A 13,405-nucleotide genomic window follows, 5' to 3' on the forward strand; every position below is an offset into this window, starting at 1 on the left:
TGCAAAAGCATCTCAAGCCTGTTCAGTACGATGAAAGAACCCAACACACACACATACAAAGGAAAAACAAACAGGATAAGTTGTTAATTATCTAAGGCCTTTTTTACACATCTTTACCTACCTCTTTTAATTGTGATACCCATAAATAGCCACAAACGCTAAAAATACAGTTTAATTTTGTGTTTAATGCTAAGGCATTCCAGGCAAAAAAAAAAAAAAAGACATCTTTTAAGGTCGTTTTGATGGAGAAGGGTGCTACTGTAATGTTTTTGTACTTTAATTTACGATATTTTGTTAGTGGAAAGTTAATCCAAAAACCTTTTAAGAACCTTAATGAAAAAAAAACTGGAGAAACATCTGGATTTAGGCTTTCGTTGTTGATTTTAAATCTCTGGCAAAGAAATCAAACGCCAGTGTAAAAAAACACACACACACATAACTAGATCCTCTCATGAATGAATTTTGTTTAAAATACATCAAAGAGCGCTGCTTAATTTTTGAGAATGCTGATGCTACCTCTGTTTTTTCCCTCCGCCCCGCCCCGCCCTTTAGCTGGGAGACACCTCTGTGATGGTGACCGCTGTGAGCAAAACCAAACCGTCGCCGTCTCAGTTCATGCCGCTTGTTGTAAGTTCCTCTCCACGGCGCAGAAATGTGCCACGCTGTGCTTTTTTTAAAAGACGATGCCAATGCTGTCGGCTAATCCTCCTCGTTGGGAGGAATTCTGCCCCTCTGCTAGGACGACAGCGTGTGTGCGTTTAGGCGGAGGCTCATTGTGGTGGTTTTGTTCGACAGGTGGACTACAGACAGAAAGCAGCTGCTGCAGGTCGAATCCCCACCAACTATCTGAGGCGAGAGCTGGGGACCACAGACAATGAGATCCTCACCAGCAGGCTCATCGGTGAGCTGACGGACGCGTCTGATCATGGTTTGATGCCCATGTACAAGCCTTTAACTAACCCCTTCATGTCGCTTAGATCGCTCCATCAGGCCGCTTTTCCCTCCTGGGTACTTTTATGACACTCAGGTAACTTCAGTTTCAACCTCGCTATAATCGGCTTTTCCACACTTGGTCTCTGATCAGAAAAGACGGCGTTCTCTGTCTTCTCCGTCTCTCCTAAAGGTCCTTTGTAACCTGCTCGCGGTCGATGGCGTCAATGATCCAGATGTGCTGGCAATTAATGCAGGTGAGGAAAAATCTGGAAAATCGATAGTTTTACAGAAACCACATTTAAAAAAAAAAAGAAAAACTTTCTAAACCACGGCTTTCTCTCCTTAAAGCCTCTGCTGCTCTGGCTCTGTCTGACATCCCTTGGCACGGACCCATAGGTGAGAAAGCCCCCAGCGGTTTATGTCCTGCTCACACGTTTTAGATGGATTCCCTCGAAGCTCCTCGGTTTTACGTGGCGGCCCTACGGTCCCGCTCTGATGGGGGCTGCTTGTGGGTCTGCAGGTGCTGTGAGAGTGGGCCTGGTCGACGGAGAGTTACTGGTCAACCCGACAAGGGCAGAGATGGCTTCCAGCAGCCTGAACCTCATCCTGGCCGGAGCTCCCTGCAGCCAAGTGGGTGAGTTTAAAACCGCGGATGTGTGCGTGTCTCAGAAGCCGGACTAAAATAGTTCTTACGTGAGTCGGTGCTGAGGTTCTTGCTGTATTTATGTAAACCGATACACTTATACCGAATGTTTAGCTTATTGTTGATTGTCTGCGGAGCCTTGGATTTTGAAAGGTGTCCAATTTTCCTGAGTAGGGCTGGACGATATAGAAAGAAAGCTTATCGATAAAAAAAAAATTATATTGATCGATATCGATAATTATTGAAAATATTTAAAACCATATTTTATGTGCAGCTCTGCCTGGACATTTTATTATATTGCTAAATTATTTAATTTTAATAAAGAACACAAACACAGAATTCCAATTAAATCTTTATTTAACCTACTTTTTTAACCATAACAGAATTTTAACAGAAGAAAAATAACTTAAGAGACCTGGGTTATGTTATTAAATAAAGACCAAAATAAATATACCAAATAAATAAATAAATAAAATAGCCTATTTAGGTGGGAATAGTACACTAGTTACTTCCCAGGTTTCATAATTGAGAGGCTGACGCAGGTCCAAGGTTGTGGCGTGTAAGGGCACAGGCTGCAGCTCATTTTGCACTGATTCCCGGCACTCGTTGCACAAATTAGGGAGCGCTGTTAGAGAAAAACTTGCATCCCGGAACTTTATATTGCGGACTTTATACCTCGCAGAGTGGCGAGTAATTGTTTGAAGCCAGGTTTTTTAACTGCAGACAACAGCAGCACAACTGGGAAGAGAGTCAAAATCAGGGTTCATGCACAGCCTGGGAAAAATATGGGGTTTGAATGAATGAAGAAGTCTCTAGGTTTGGATAAATATGGAAAAACAAATAGAATCTGAAAATAAAATGTCTTTTTCCAGAGTTTATTTCTTTTCCTATAGTCTAAAAGTGGTGTATTTAAAGCCTGACCAGTCCTGTGATATCTGCCATGAATTTGTCCATCATCTGTGTGTTTGTCCTTCAATCCATCCATCAATCTCTTTATCATTTCTCTGTCTCACTTCCTGTCCTAAATTCACCTCCAAGCTCCGTGTTTATACAGAGGAACAGGCTGTAAACTCTGGAAGTGTTTGTGTGGAAAAGGATGGATCATTTTAGCACAAAGAATATGTAGCAACACTTTTATGTACAATATAGACAATAAAAAACGCCAACACTTGCTCAGTATGTCTTATATATATATATAATTAATTGGTGTTTTAATGCGTATTTTGCTGTTAAGGTTTTACTAATCTGGTTAAAAAGCTCTTGTTCACTCTTGTTCTCCTATAGTTGCCTTTTTAAGACTATCCTTAATCTTCATTCCAGTGGACTCTTAAATATTCCCTCAAGTTGCGCATTTTAATTTTCAACGAATATAGTTTGAGCACATTGTATAAAGAAATAGTGCAAATAAAGATTTAGCAACAATTGTGAGGCTTCACTTCAAACGTGAGACCAGTCGCAGAGGTCTAGAGGTCAGAGTGCCTCTCAAGGTTTTGGGGTCCTTAATGTGTTTATTGGGGGGGCAAAATTTAACTAACCCTAAGTGTTTTTGCTTTAAATGAAAGGCTTTCCAACTTGCCAGCATAAACTTTAGTCCAGAGGTATGCAGAGTCCAGAACATTTTTGTGGCTTGTAGAACAGTCGGTGCTTTTTGAGAGATCACAGCAGACCTTGCCTGAAATTCCTGCTTCTGTCGGCCTCCTATCACGGTCTGCAAGTTCCAGCATGCGCCCTGCCTCTCTCTGTTTACCGAGCCTCGGCTTCTGTTTCAAATGACCGTTTCCGTCAGTGATGATCGAGGCGTCCGCTGAGAACGTGCTGCAGCAGGACTTCTGCCACGCGGTGAAGGTGGCCGTCAAACACACCCAGCAGATCATACAGGCCATCCAGCAGCTGGCGCGGGAGCAGAAGATCACCAAGCGAACGCCGACCAAGATGTTCTCGGTCCCCACGGAGATGGTGGATCACGTGCGGAGGTAGGGTCTGAGATCTAGGGTAAAGTGAGCAGTATGATGAGGACTATTGGAAGCAAAAATCTCAGTTTTATCAGTGAGCAATGATCCGTTTTCCTGCTTTTTTTTCTTTGTTCTAGATTATCTTCTGAGAGGATTTATGCTGTTTTTACAGATTACACTCATGATAAGGTACAGTTTACAATCATATCCTGCTTCTGCTTCACATGGTTGTCTGTCTGTATGAAGAAAGAAATGATTTATCTCCTTCTAAAAAGCAACAGTAACCCTCTCATGTCAGATTTCAAGAGATGACGCCATCAACAAAGTTCGACTAGAAACTGAGGAGGACCTAAAAGGTGGGCAGTCGTCTCTCTTTTTGGCCAGCTTCTTTCTACAGTCATTTGTAACTTTTACATTTGTTAATCTTTTGCTGTAACGCCTTCCGTGCTTAGAGAAATTCCCGCAGGCGGAGCCGTTTGAAGTGATCGAAGCGTTCAACGCCGTGAGCAAAGAGATCTTCAGGAGTTTAGTGCTGAACGAGTACAGGAGGTCGGTGCTGGAGTAAAATGACGTCAGTGGTGCTTTAGGGTGCTTGTTTATGTGAACGTCGCTTTTTCTGCACGCCAAAGGTGTGATGGGAGGGAACTGACGGCCTTAAGGAAGATTTCCTGCGACATCGACCTCTTTAAGCCGCTCCACGGCTCAGCTCTCTTTCAGAGAGGACAAACGCAGGTGTGTAAGGAACACGATGATAAACGCTATAGGTGCAGAGGAATGGACGAAATGGTCTAAACCTCTGATACAGATGTGTAAAAGACATTTAAATAATTTTTTTTTGTTTTTGTTGTAGTAGCATAATCACACATTTTTTTTAGAAAGATCCTTCCTAGAATTTGAGTACATTTAAAGTTGGGGGGGATCACATTTTAGAAATGAGTGTATTAAGTCATTATTTTAAAACATATCTACCTGACCCTTTTTAAAATGTATACTTTAAATAATTGGAGTTTCTAGAAACCTTTAATTACAAATCTATCACTTTCTGTTTTCCTGGGGTATAAGCCTGACAGGCCCATTTTCAGGACCACTGCACGAGGAGCCATATTTATATTACCACCGCCAAGATTTAGGACAATGATAAGGAAAGTAAATAAAATATCTAAAACCCACTGTTGGCACTGCATCAAATAAAGGATGATCTATAGATCATCATCACTAGATGCTGTCTACATGCAGATCATGCCAGAAAAAAACACCCTTTTCTGTCCTACCATCAGTAACCTAAACCTGTGGCCCAGACTCTGCTGGATGAGGCAAAGATTGATGTTTTTGGCGACAAATATTCCATGCGGGTCTGGTATCAGGGATGGGTAACAAGGACACAGGATTTTACAACAGTATGTTGTATCAATTGCAATAATAAAATAAAAAAGGACAGTGAAAAAGTCCTTAAAAAGTATGTTTGGCTGCAAGTCTGTCACCGCTTATTGTCAAACACTCCAAAAATAAAATGATAATACACCAGTTACGCGATCAAACTGCGTGGATTAGGGAACGTTATCAATGATAGTTTATTGGAATCACAATAAATAACAATACTTGTTTAATACAATGTTTTTTTTCTCCAATTATGATCAGTCAAACAGTAACTGCTCGTCCCGCTTTGTGTTACACAAATTATGAGTAAAAGCCCTTCATGGCCCCGTTAAGCATGGTAGAGGAGGGCTGATGCTGTGGGCCCGCTTCTCTTCTGGGATTCTAACACAGCTCATGGCATCATCACCTCCTCATAACACCAGGAGAGAATGAATAGGAATGTGGCCGCAGCCCTGAATTAGTTAACGTTAGCCCAGAATCAACCTCGTTCTACGGTCATTTCTGTCCCCAGATGTAAAACCTTTGAGATGAGCTGAAGAGAGGATCTGGATAATGTGGGGAGATAAAAGGTCCTCCCTCTGTTCCACCCTTATGAATTATCGTAGAAGAATAAATGCTCTCTTTCTGGCAAAAGCAGGCTTTTACAAGCTAGCAGCGGTGGTGTTCTTTTTTAAATGTTCTATTTTTTTTTTTTCTGCTGAATAAATGAACTTCAATTGTTCTAAAAGTTTTCAGTGTGGGATAAAGCTGCTGCAGTAGCTGGAGGACTCATCTTTAAGGCTTTTTACACATCTTTATCAGGCTGAACAACAAATGTGTCCACCGATTTCTAAAGACTCATCTGTTGTTTTAAAATGAAAACCAGCGCGTCAAACGACAGTGTTTGTTGCGCAAAGAAGCGTCTCTAACTTAAAAAAACCCAGTAAGACATGACTGCTGAACTGTCTGCAGGTGCTGTGCAGTGTTACGTTTGACTCCCTGGAGTCCAGCATCAAGACGGACATCATCACTACAGCCCTGAGGTGACATGTTCATCTGCCGTTCTTTATGTTTCACGGAGTTAATTCGGCTGGAAAAATTCAATTCTTACTTCTCATTTGAAGTAATGATTCAAATCATATGTTTGATTTAGAAATGGCGCTGATTTAACGTTGAAACTTTAGAAATATCACTTTTCAGGCTCTTTAGTCTCGCATTTGATGATAATATTCTGCAAAAACACTGAAGTTGTGTTTAGATTTTATGTCCAAGCAAATTTAAGCCTTATTTGATGCATTTGGAATTTCCTTCTGGGATTATTAAAGTGTGTCTGATTCCTGATTTTCTGAGTTATGTAAATGTTCTACTGTGCATTTTTATGTGATATTAGGTCCACTGTGTTTAACAGTGTTGTCTCTGATGAATAAAGTATATAATAAAAAATGATATCGTTTGAATTCAGACATCATCCAAAGACGTCTAGACTGCAGTTCTTTCAGTCTACAGAGTTACCTGTGAGGATGATGTGTGAATTATTCCACAGGTTAAAATCAGCCTGTATCTCATTTTCCTGTTCTGCTTTTGTTCTGCAGTGGAATCAAAGACAAAAACTTCATGCTTCACTATGAAGTGAGTAAAATGCTGATTTATGTTGTTCTTCTGGAAAAATGTGAGATGTTTTCTTTCTTTCTTCCAACCGATTTTAAAGTCTACTTTGTCTCCTGATTTCAGTTCCCACCTTATGCGACGAATGAGACCGGAAAGATGGGAGGGCTCAACAGGCGAGAGCTCGGACACGGTCCGTTTGTATCCGCCGCTGGTCCTTTGGGCCCATTAGCATCCTGCAGTTTTGGTCCGGATTGCGTCTGAGTTTGAGTTGTCTGCTGGCATGTTTTGTGACTGACCACATGTATATTTAAACCTGCCTTGGAGAAATTTCATAACCGCATCGAGACAATTTAAAGAACCTAGCCATAATACAGACGTTGTCTACTGCAAGGAAGTATAGTTTTATGACTCCAATAAAACAGAGTTCATGTAAAGGGAGTTTTGGTTTGAGGAGGGATCCACATATTTCCTGGAGGCCAACTAGCCCTAACAAAGGTTAGAAATAAGATACATGTTAATTGGGTAGTAGGCCTATTGGTATTTCTGCTACTGTGTCCATAATTTATGAAAACGTTTAAATACAAAGAACAAAGTTATGGTTTAAGTACATGAATACAAAATAGCGGTAGGGAATGAAAAAAAAATGGCAAAACATTGGTATAAATGTGTTACAAGGTGAAGTGACCCAGAGGCCCATCTGACAGTAATTGATTACCATTAAATGCCAGGGCTTCACCATTAATTGCATTTGTAATATAATCGCAATTTGAAAAAAAATTTAATTTAATATCCTGATTAATAAAAACAGTTTAATTCCTTGTTTTAAATAGTACTTGTTTACAAACATCTTTATCTACAGGCCATTTTCTTTTGTTTGTGGTTAATGCAGAGAAAAATCTAAATGAAATCACAATTATGATACAAATAAATCGCAATTTATATTTTTGGCAAAATCGTACAGCCCTCCTCAACGCATCGTTTTGCGTATTTGCAGGAGCTCTGGCGGAGAAGGCCCTGCGGCCCGTCGTTCCTAAAGACTTCCCTTTCACCATCAGGGTCACAGCTGAAGTCCTAGAGTCAAACGGTGAGTGTTGCGATGTGTGCTGGAAATGTCCTGTAGATTTCTTCATCGTGTCCAGAACACAAAACAAACACACAGGAACGTTTTCTGATTTTTGCCTTTATCTCCTGTCAGGGTCGTCCTCCATGGCTTCAGCGTGTGGAGGCAGCCTCGCTCTTATGGATGCAGGTACAGGAGTGGGAAATCCTAACATTACTAATTAATGCAGCAGTGGAAAAGAACAACTCATATATTAGTAGGAGGATCTGTTTTATGTAGAACAAAAAAATAAGACAGATTTTTATCTCTGCTTATCCAGCTTGATCTCATTGAAGCCTGGGTCCTTGTTTTCAGGAAATATGTGTCTTTAAATAATAAAAAGAGCAATGATTTCTTCCATCTCTTCTGCTTTTTCATAATGATTTCATAACAAACAGATCAAACCCCAGGTGGATCAGTGTGTGATCATCTGACCACATCCTGACTTCCTTTCTAAAAACTAAAGATGTTTTATGAAACATTTCCCTTTTTATGTGCATGACAGCTCAACATTTGGGTGTCTAAATCCAATGAATAAATAAACGGGAGCCATAGCCTGAAATCAGCAGTCCTGTGCCCCCCTCCCTTCGACTCTTCTCCCCGCTGGTGGTCGGCCCAAGTGGAGGTGGCTTTTGTTGACTTTTTTCGGGCAAAGCTTGACCATCAGTTAACTGGTTGCACCAGAACTTTTTAGGGCCTTCGTGACAAAGGGGGTGGAAACACATCCACATGCCAATTTTTGTATTTTAATTCATTTTTAATATTAATATTTCAAATTTAACTTGACCAACCCCAACTCCTTCCACTTTTGTGCTGCCAGGCGTTCCCATCTCCTCTGCAGTGGCGGGGGTCGCCATCGGTCTCGTCTCCACGGCTAACCCCGAGAAACCAGCCGAGATCGAGGACTACAGATTACTGACCGACATTCTGGTAGGTCCAGTGTTTGTCACTCGATCAGTTTTGCTTTTATGCCGGACGTAAAAACAATCTTCCTTGTTAATCGGTTCAGAAATGCTGAATATATGGCACTAATGGTCTCCTGAACAGGGAATAGAGGACTATCTGGGAGACATGGACTTCAAACTGGCAGGAACAAACAAGGGCATCACTGCTTTACAGGTACTGTGTTTTAGACCCGCCAGATGCTACCGGAAAATATAGAAATGCATCTGGCTTTTCACACACACAAAAAAAAAAATGTTAGAGTTTCGGTATATGGTTAAGATGTGCTTAATAAAATATTTTTTAAAAAGCTTTGAATGAATAAAGCGCCTAAATAAGCATTGCCAGTCTATGTTGGTAGGTTTTAACGACAATCAAAACCCTGGACTAATTTTCATAAAGATTAGTCACCAGGATGAGGAGAGTCATTGTTTTATTGTTCTTGCTGGTTAGTATGGAGCTGTGGCAGGTAGTGCTTGACATCTGCTAACAATAAATGTCTTAATTTAAGTTTTTCTTCTGTTTAACCTCAAGGCTGATGTGAAGATTCCAGGTTTACCTCTAAAGGTGGTCATGGAGGCCATCCAGCAGGCCACAGGTATACAACTCCCTAAAGAAACTGAAGATGGCTTAACAAAATCGTAAAGTTAACGCTTTTTATGTCGAATACGCTTCTGTTTCAGTGGCAAAGAGGGAAATCCTGGGCATTATGAACAAATGCATAGCAAAACCCAGACAGAACAGAAAAGAGAACGGGCCTGTTGTTGGTAGGTTTTGTGGTTTAGGTTAGAAAAATCTCTGTCTGGAACCTGTTGGAAAGTAAGAGTGTTTCCTTTCTCAGAAAACGTGCGGGTACCTGTGTCCAGAAGAGCTCGCTTCGTTGGTCCAGGAGGATATAACCTTCGTAGGCTCCAAGCTCAGACAGGTAATGTTCAACTAAAGACGCCAGGTCTGTCAGATGGAAGGGAAGCAGAGCCTTGCAGAAGTATTCATTCACTTGAACTTTTTTTACATTTTGTTATGTTAGAACTGCAAATTATGGCATATTTAAGTGGGATTTCATGTAATATAAGAGCAGGTCATAGAGCACAGGAGGTGGAAATTATGCTAGATACAAGACAAGACGTATTTGAAGAAAAGCTGAGGTTCATCTTCCACAGCCTGATGTATAACAGATGGTTTAGATCAGAATGGCCTAGTCAAAGTCCATAACCTAAATGCAATTGAGAATCTGTGTTGTTTTTTTATTTAACTTCTATTTAAACAGATTATCTCAATGAGATCCATGATTTTATTTACAAGAGAGAGCTGTTTTGATAAAAGGCAAACATCTTGAAATCATTTCCCTCCTACTTGAGAATTATGCTCTACTTCGTTTTGGTGTATTAGATAAAAATCCAACTTTACTACATTGATGCATGTGATTGTGCTTTGATTGAATATCACGAGGATAAGAATAAGCACGTTGAGTCACTGCAGTCTTTTAGCAGATTTTAGTGAGAACACGTTTTCTCTTTTCCTCCATCAAGGTGTCACAATAAGTCAGGTGGACGAGGAGACGTTTTCGGTGTTCGCCCCAACACCAGGAGCGATGAACGAAGCCCAGGAGTTCATCAGAGAGATCTGCAAAGATGACGTGCGTCCTCAGCTGTTCTTGCAGCAGATGCGTCACATTGCTGAACTTAACCAACCCACCTAGAACATTCAGAAATGTATAGCTTCACATTGATGCATGCAGCGTGTGCGTGTTAACATTGCCGTTTGTGTCTTTCTCTGGCAGCAAGAGCAGCAGCTGGAGTTTGGAGCTATCTACACCGCCACAATCACAGAGATAAGGTAGGAAAACATAATGCATTATGATTCTAACAGATATTAGCAACTATGCTGTGTAGTTGGCCAGCAGTGGAAATCGATGTGAAGAAATGGAGCTCCTCTGGTAAAGATTTGCTACTGTCTTCTAATGTCATGCTTCAGAGATTTTTTTTTCCACACCTTTTACCCTCTTCCTAACTGTGTAGGATGTCCCTCATCCAGTCTTAGGGTTAGGACGGCATCTGTGCAGGATCTCCAAAAACAAAGTCAGGAGTCAGGTCTAAAACAGACTGAGGAATAGTTTTTATGCCAGAGCTATTATTGAACTGAATGCTGTTTGATCGTCTTGTATTTCAGCTTATTTTATTTCATTTTACTGTATTTTTTATTATTTGCACTTAGAGGACACACTTTCAATTTCAATTTCAATGTACTTGTTGCGATGAGAAATAAAGGCATTTCATTTCAGTCATGACATATCTTAGATACTAAATGTTCTACCGCCTGTTAGTGGTAAAACAGCAAACTGGAAGCGATTGGGAGCAGCAGCAACTCAACCACGACGCAGTAGGTCATGAAAATCACAGAGTGATGCCAGGAGATGCAGAGGTCCCCAACCTTCTGCAACGTTCTGCAGTCGCGAGCGGCAGACCTCCAGACTTTGTGTGGTCTTTAACATCACAAAGTGCAGGAAGTGGTCTCGTCCCCTTAGTTTCATTTAACAGAAATCCTAGAACTTCAGCAAGCCGAGACATGATGGATGATTTCATGCTCCTAACTTTGTGGGAGCAGTTTGGAGATGTTTCAAAATGACTGTCCACCATCAGTGCTCAAAGCAAGGTCCATAAAGACCAGGGCGAGCCTGACCTGCAAAGGATACTGATCTCCAGTCCTGGTGGCTCACCTTTAGGGATCCGTTGGAGCAGAGACTGAGAGCCAGGTCTCTTCCTCCAACATCAATGTCTGACCTCACTAATGTGCTTCTGGAAAAACGGTCAAAGATTGCCATAAACTCACCGCAGAACTTTGTGGACACCCTTCCCGGAAGAGTTGAATACAAATTGTATAAATGTTTGTGAAAAGAGATGAGCGAATGCTTTTGGCAACATGGCATAAGCCACACTCCTAGTTGTTTTACTTTTTCCAAGTAGTTGCTTGTAGATGGGACAGGTGAGGGCAGGAAAGTAGCCAGATGGGTGAATTGAGGGATTTTCCTTTCAGCTCTGTCTCTTCACCACAACGGACCTGTGCTGCGGACCCATCACTGCTGCGGCCACACCGATCCATCTGTCAATGGCTGTTATTGGATTATTATCCTAAAGTTACTATGACCTGATGCCACTCCGACATGGGAGCACTGGAGACTTCAAATACTTTCTTTAGGAATTAAATGTTCTAATAATTGTGGTAGTAATAGCCCAGACAATTTTTTTTGTATAATGAGAAATTCTTCAATGTTCAATAGATGTACCTAAAATAATGGTTGAATTGTCCCTCTGTTTTGGGTTGGAGATTGTTATGCTGCTGCTGAAGAAGATGCGTTTTCTTTTACACATCTGTACCAGATGCCAGGACATGTGGCGGCCACTGTAAGTCCTTCTGGGACGATGTAGCGACTGATGGCTTTTCCTTCCTTCTCTAGGGACATTGGTGTTATGGTGAAACTTTATCCCAACATGTCTCCAGTCCTGCTGCACAATTCCCAGTTGGACCACAAACGGGTCAGTGGATTTCCTCTTGTCCTCATTTCCCTCTGTTTAAATTGCATTAAGGAGGTGTAAAAACAAATCATAGTTTCATTGGTGTGTCTTTTTTTTTTTCTTCTCTTTTTTTTAGATTAAGCATCCAAGTGCTTTGGGCTTAGAGGTGGGACAGGAGATACAGGTTGGTGTTTTTATTGCTGGTTGTTAGAAGTAGCTTCTTGATTCAATTCTCTGTCGCTCATCCGTAATTTGCTTCGCGGTAACAGGTGAAGTACTTTGGTCGGGATCCAACGGATGGAAGGATGAGACTCTCTCGGAAGGTGCTGCATTCTCCTGCTGCGACGGTAGTGAAGACGCTGAGTGAGAAGCAGAGCATCTCCATGGGGTCCGACAGCATCCACAGAGACGCCAGTGACTCTTGACCTGGTGCCACGGCAGGCTGTTTATGACAAAAAGCAATTCATGCTGGGACGGTTTTTATAGAAAAGTGACTCGGAGAGAAGAGCATCAGATGTTTCTGTGATCTGGAAAAAAGGAGCCGGGTCTTCTGAGTGTGAAGATGGTGGAGGTTGTGTTTGATGAAACAAGCAGCCTGGTGACAATCGGCCTCAGAATGAGAACGAACCGGGAGAGAGTTTCAGCTGTTTTCTAAAGGCTGGTGTCTTTCAAGTGATCCTTCTATGTGCTCTCTCACTGCAAGAAACTGTTCAGAGATCTGTTCTCCTCATTGCAGACCAACACCGCTTCCATTACTCACACCACTTACTGTAACGGCTCTGCGTTTTCGGGAGCTTCATATTTAATATCCGCGTTTCTTATTGGCTGTCTGGATCAAAATACGGACGCAACCATGTGGCAGACGTAGCCGAGACATTCGTCCTGTGTTGTGTTCAGAGTTTGTGAGTGATCTGTAAATAAAACAATTACAGGTTCTTTTATAGCATGATATTTACTGATTTCTTTTTACTTTTATTTCTTTGTTATACTTTTTTTTTTTTTTGGAGGTTAGAAAAATAATAGCTTTACTAGAAAAATCGAGGGAAATGCATTCAGTGTGGTAATAAACTGGCACTAATAAAAATAATAAAATTAAAATTGATATTTTAAATAAATGAGTCAAAACAGCATAGACAGAAAAGTGAAAGTACGACAATGACATGAAATGAAAAGGAAAAACAAAAGCTATCAATTCTGTCATCCTGCCGTTGGAAGAAGGCTGAATTGCTTCATATATTCCTGTCCTTCCATGTATAGCTACATCCATCCATCTAATGTCTGTAGTTTTTGTATTTTCTTTATTACAACTCGGCTATAAAAGAAGTCTTGACCATTAATTAATTAGCATCGCACTAGTGAT

At 41.1% G+C, this 13,405-nt stretch overlaps 1 protein-coding gene across 1 annotated transcript in view; it reads left to right on the top strand.

Annotated features, from left to right (window-relative positions):
- Positions 1–12,996, top strand: part of LOC105937216 (polyribonucleotide nucleotidyltransferase 1, mitochondrial) — a 13,850-nt gene extending 854 nt beyond the window's left edge. The window contains exons 3-28 of the mRNA XM_012878415.3: positions 553–627; positions 796–901; positions 978–1,027; positions 1,124–1,187; positions 1,282–1,329; positions 1,454–1,567; positions 3,363–3,549; positions 3,666–3,717; positions 3,827–3,884; positions 3,981–4,077; positions 4,158–4,260; positions 5,857–5,927; positions 6,477–6,513; positions 6,616–6,682; positions 7,487–7,576; positions 7,688–7,741; positions 8,412–8,521; positions 8,639–8,710; positions 9,068–9,131; positions 9,217–9,300; positions 9,375–9,458; positions 10,063–10,169; positions 10,314–10,369; positions 11,988–12,066; positions 12,182–12,229; positions 12,315–12,996. Coding sequence (XP_012733869.2) covers positions 553–627; positions 796–901; positions 978–1,027; positions 1,124–1,187; positions 1,282–1,329; positions 1,454–1,567; positions 3,363–3,549; positions 3,666–3,717; positions 3,827–3,884; positions 3,981–4,077; positions 4,158–4,260; positions 5,857–5,927; positions 6,477–6,513; positions 6,616–6,682; positions 7,487–7,576; positions 7,688–7,741; positions 8,412–8,521; positions 8,639–8,710; positions 9,068–9,131; positions 9,217–9,300; positions 9,375–9,458; positions 10,063–10,169; positions 10,314–10,369; positions 11,988–12,066; positions 12,182–12,229; positions 12,315–12,470 — 2,133 coding nt within the window. The 3' untranslated portion in view covers positions 12,471–12,996. The remainder of the gene's footprint in view (positions 1–552; positions 628–795; positions 902–977; positions 1,028–1,123; positions 1,188–1,281; positions 1,330–1,453; positions 1,568–3,362; positions 3,550–3,665; positions 3,718–3,826; positions 3,885–3,980; positions 4,078–4,157; positions 4,261–5,856; positions 5,928–6,476; positions 6,514–6,615; positions 6,683–7,486; positions 7,577–7,687; positions 7,742–8,411; positions 8,522–8,638; positions 8,711–9,067; positions 9,132–9,216; positions 9,301–9,374; positions 9,459–10,062; positions 10,170–10,313; positions 10,370–11,987; positions 12,067–12,181; positions 12,230–12,314) is intronic.
- Positions 12,997–13,405: the final 409 nt, after the last annotated feature.

This window comes from Fundulus heteroclitus, chromosome 22, assembly GCF_011125445.2.
Source record: "Fundulus heteroclitus isolate FHET01 chromosome 22, MU-UCD_Fhet_4.1, whole genome shotgun sequence".
NCBI classification, from domain to species: domain Eukaryota; kingdom Metazoa; phylum Chordata; class Actinopteri; order Cyprinodontiformes; family Fundulidae; genus Fundulus; species Fundulus heteroclitus.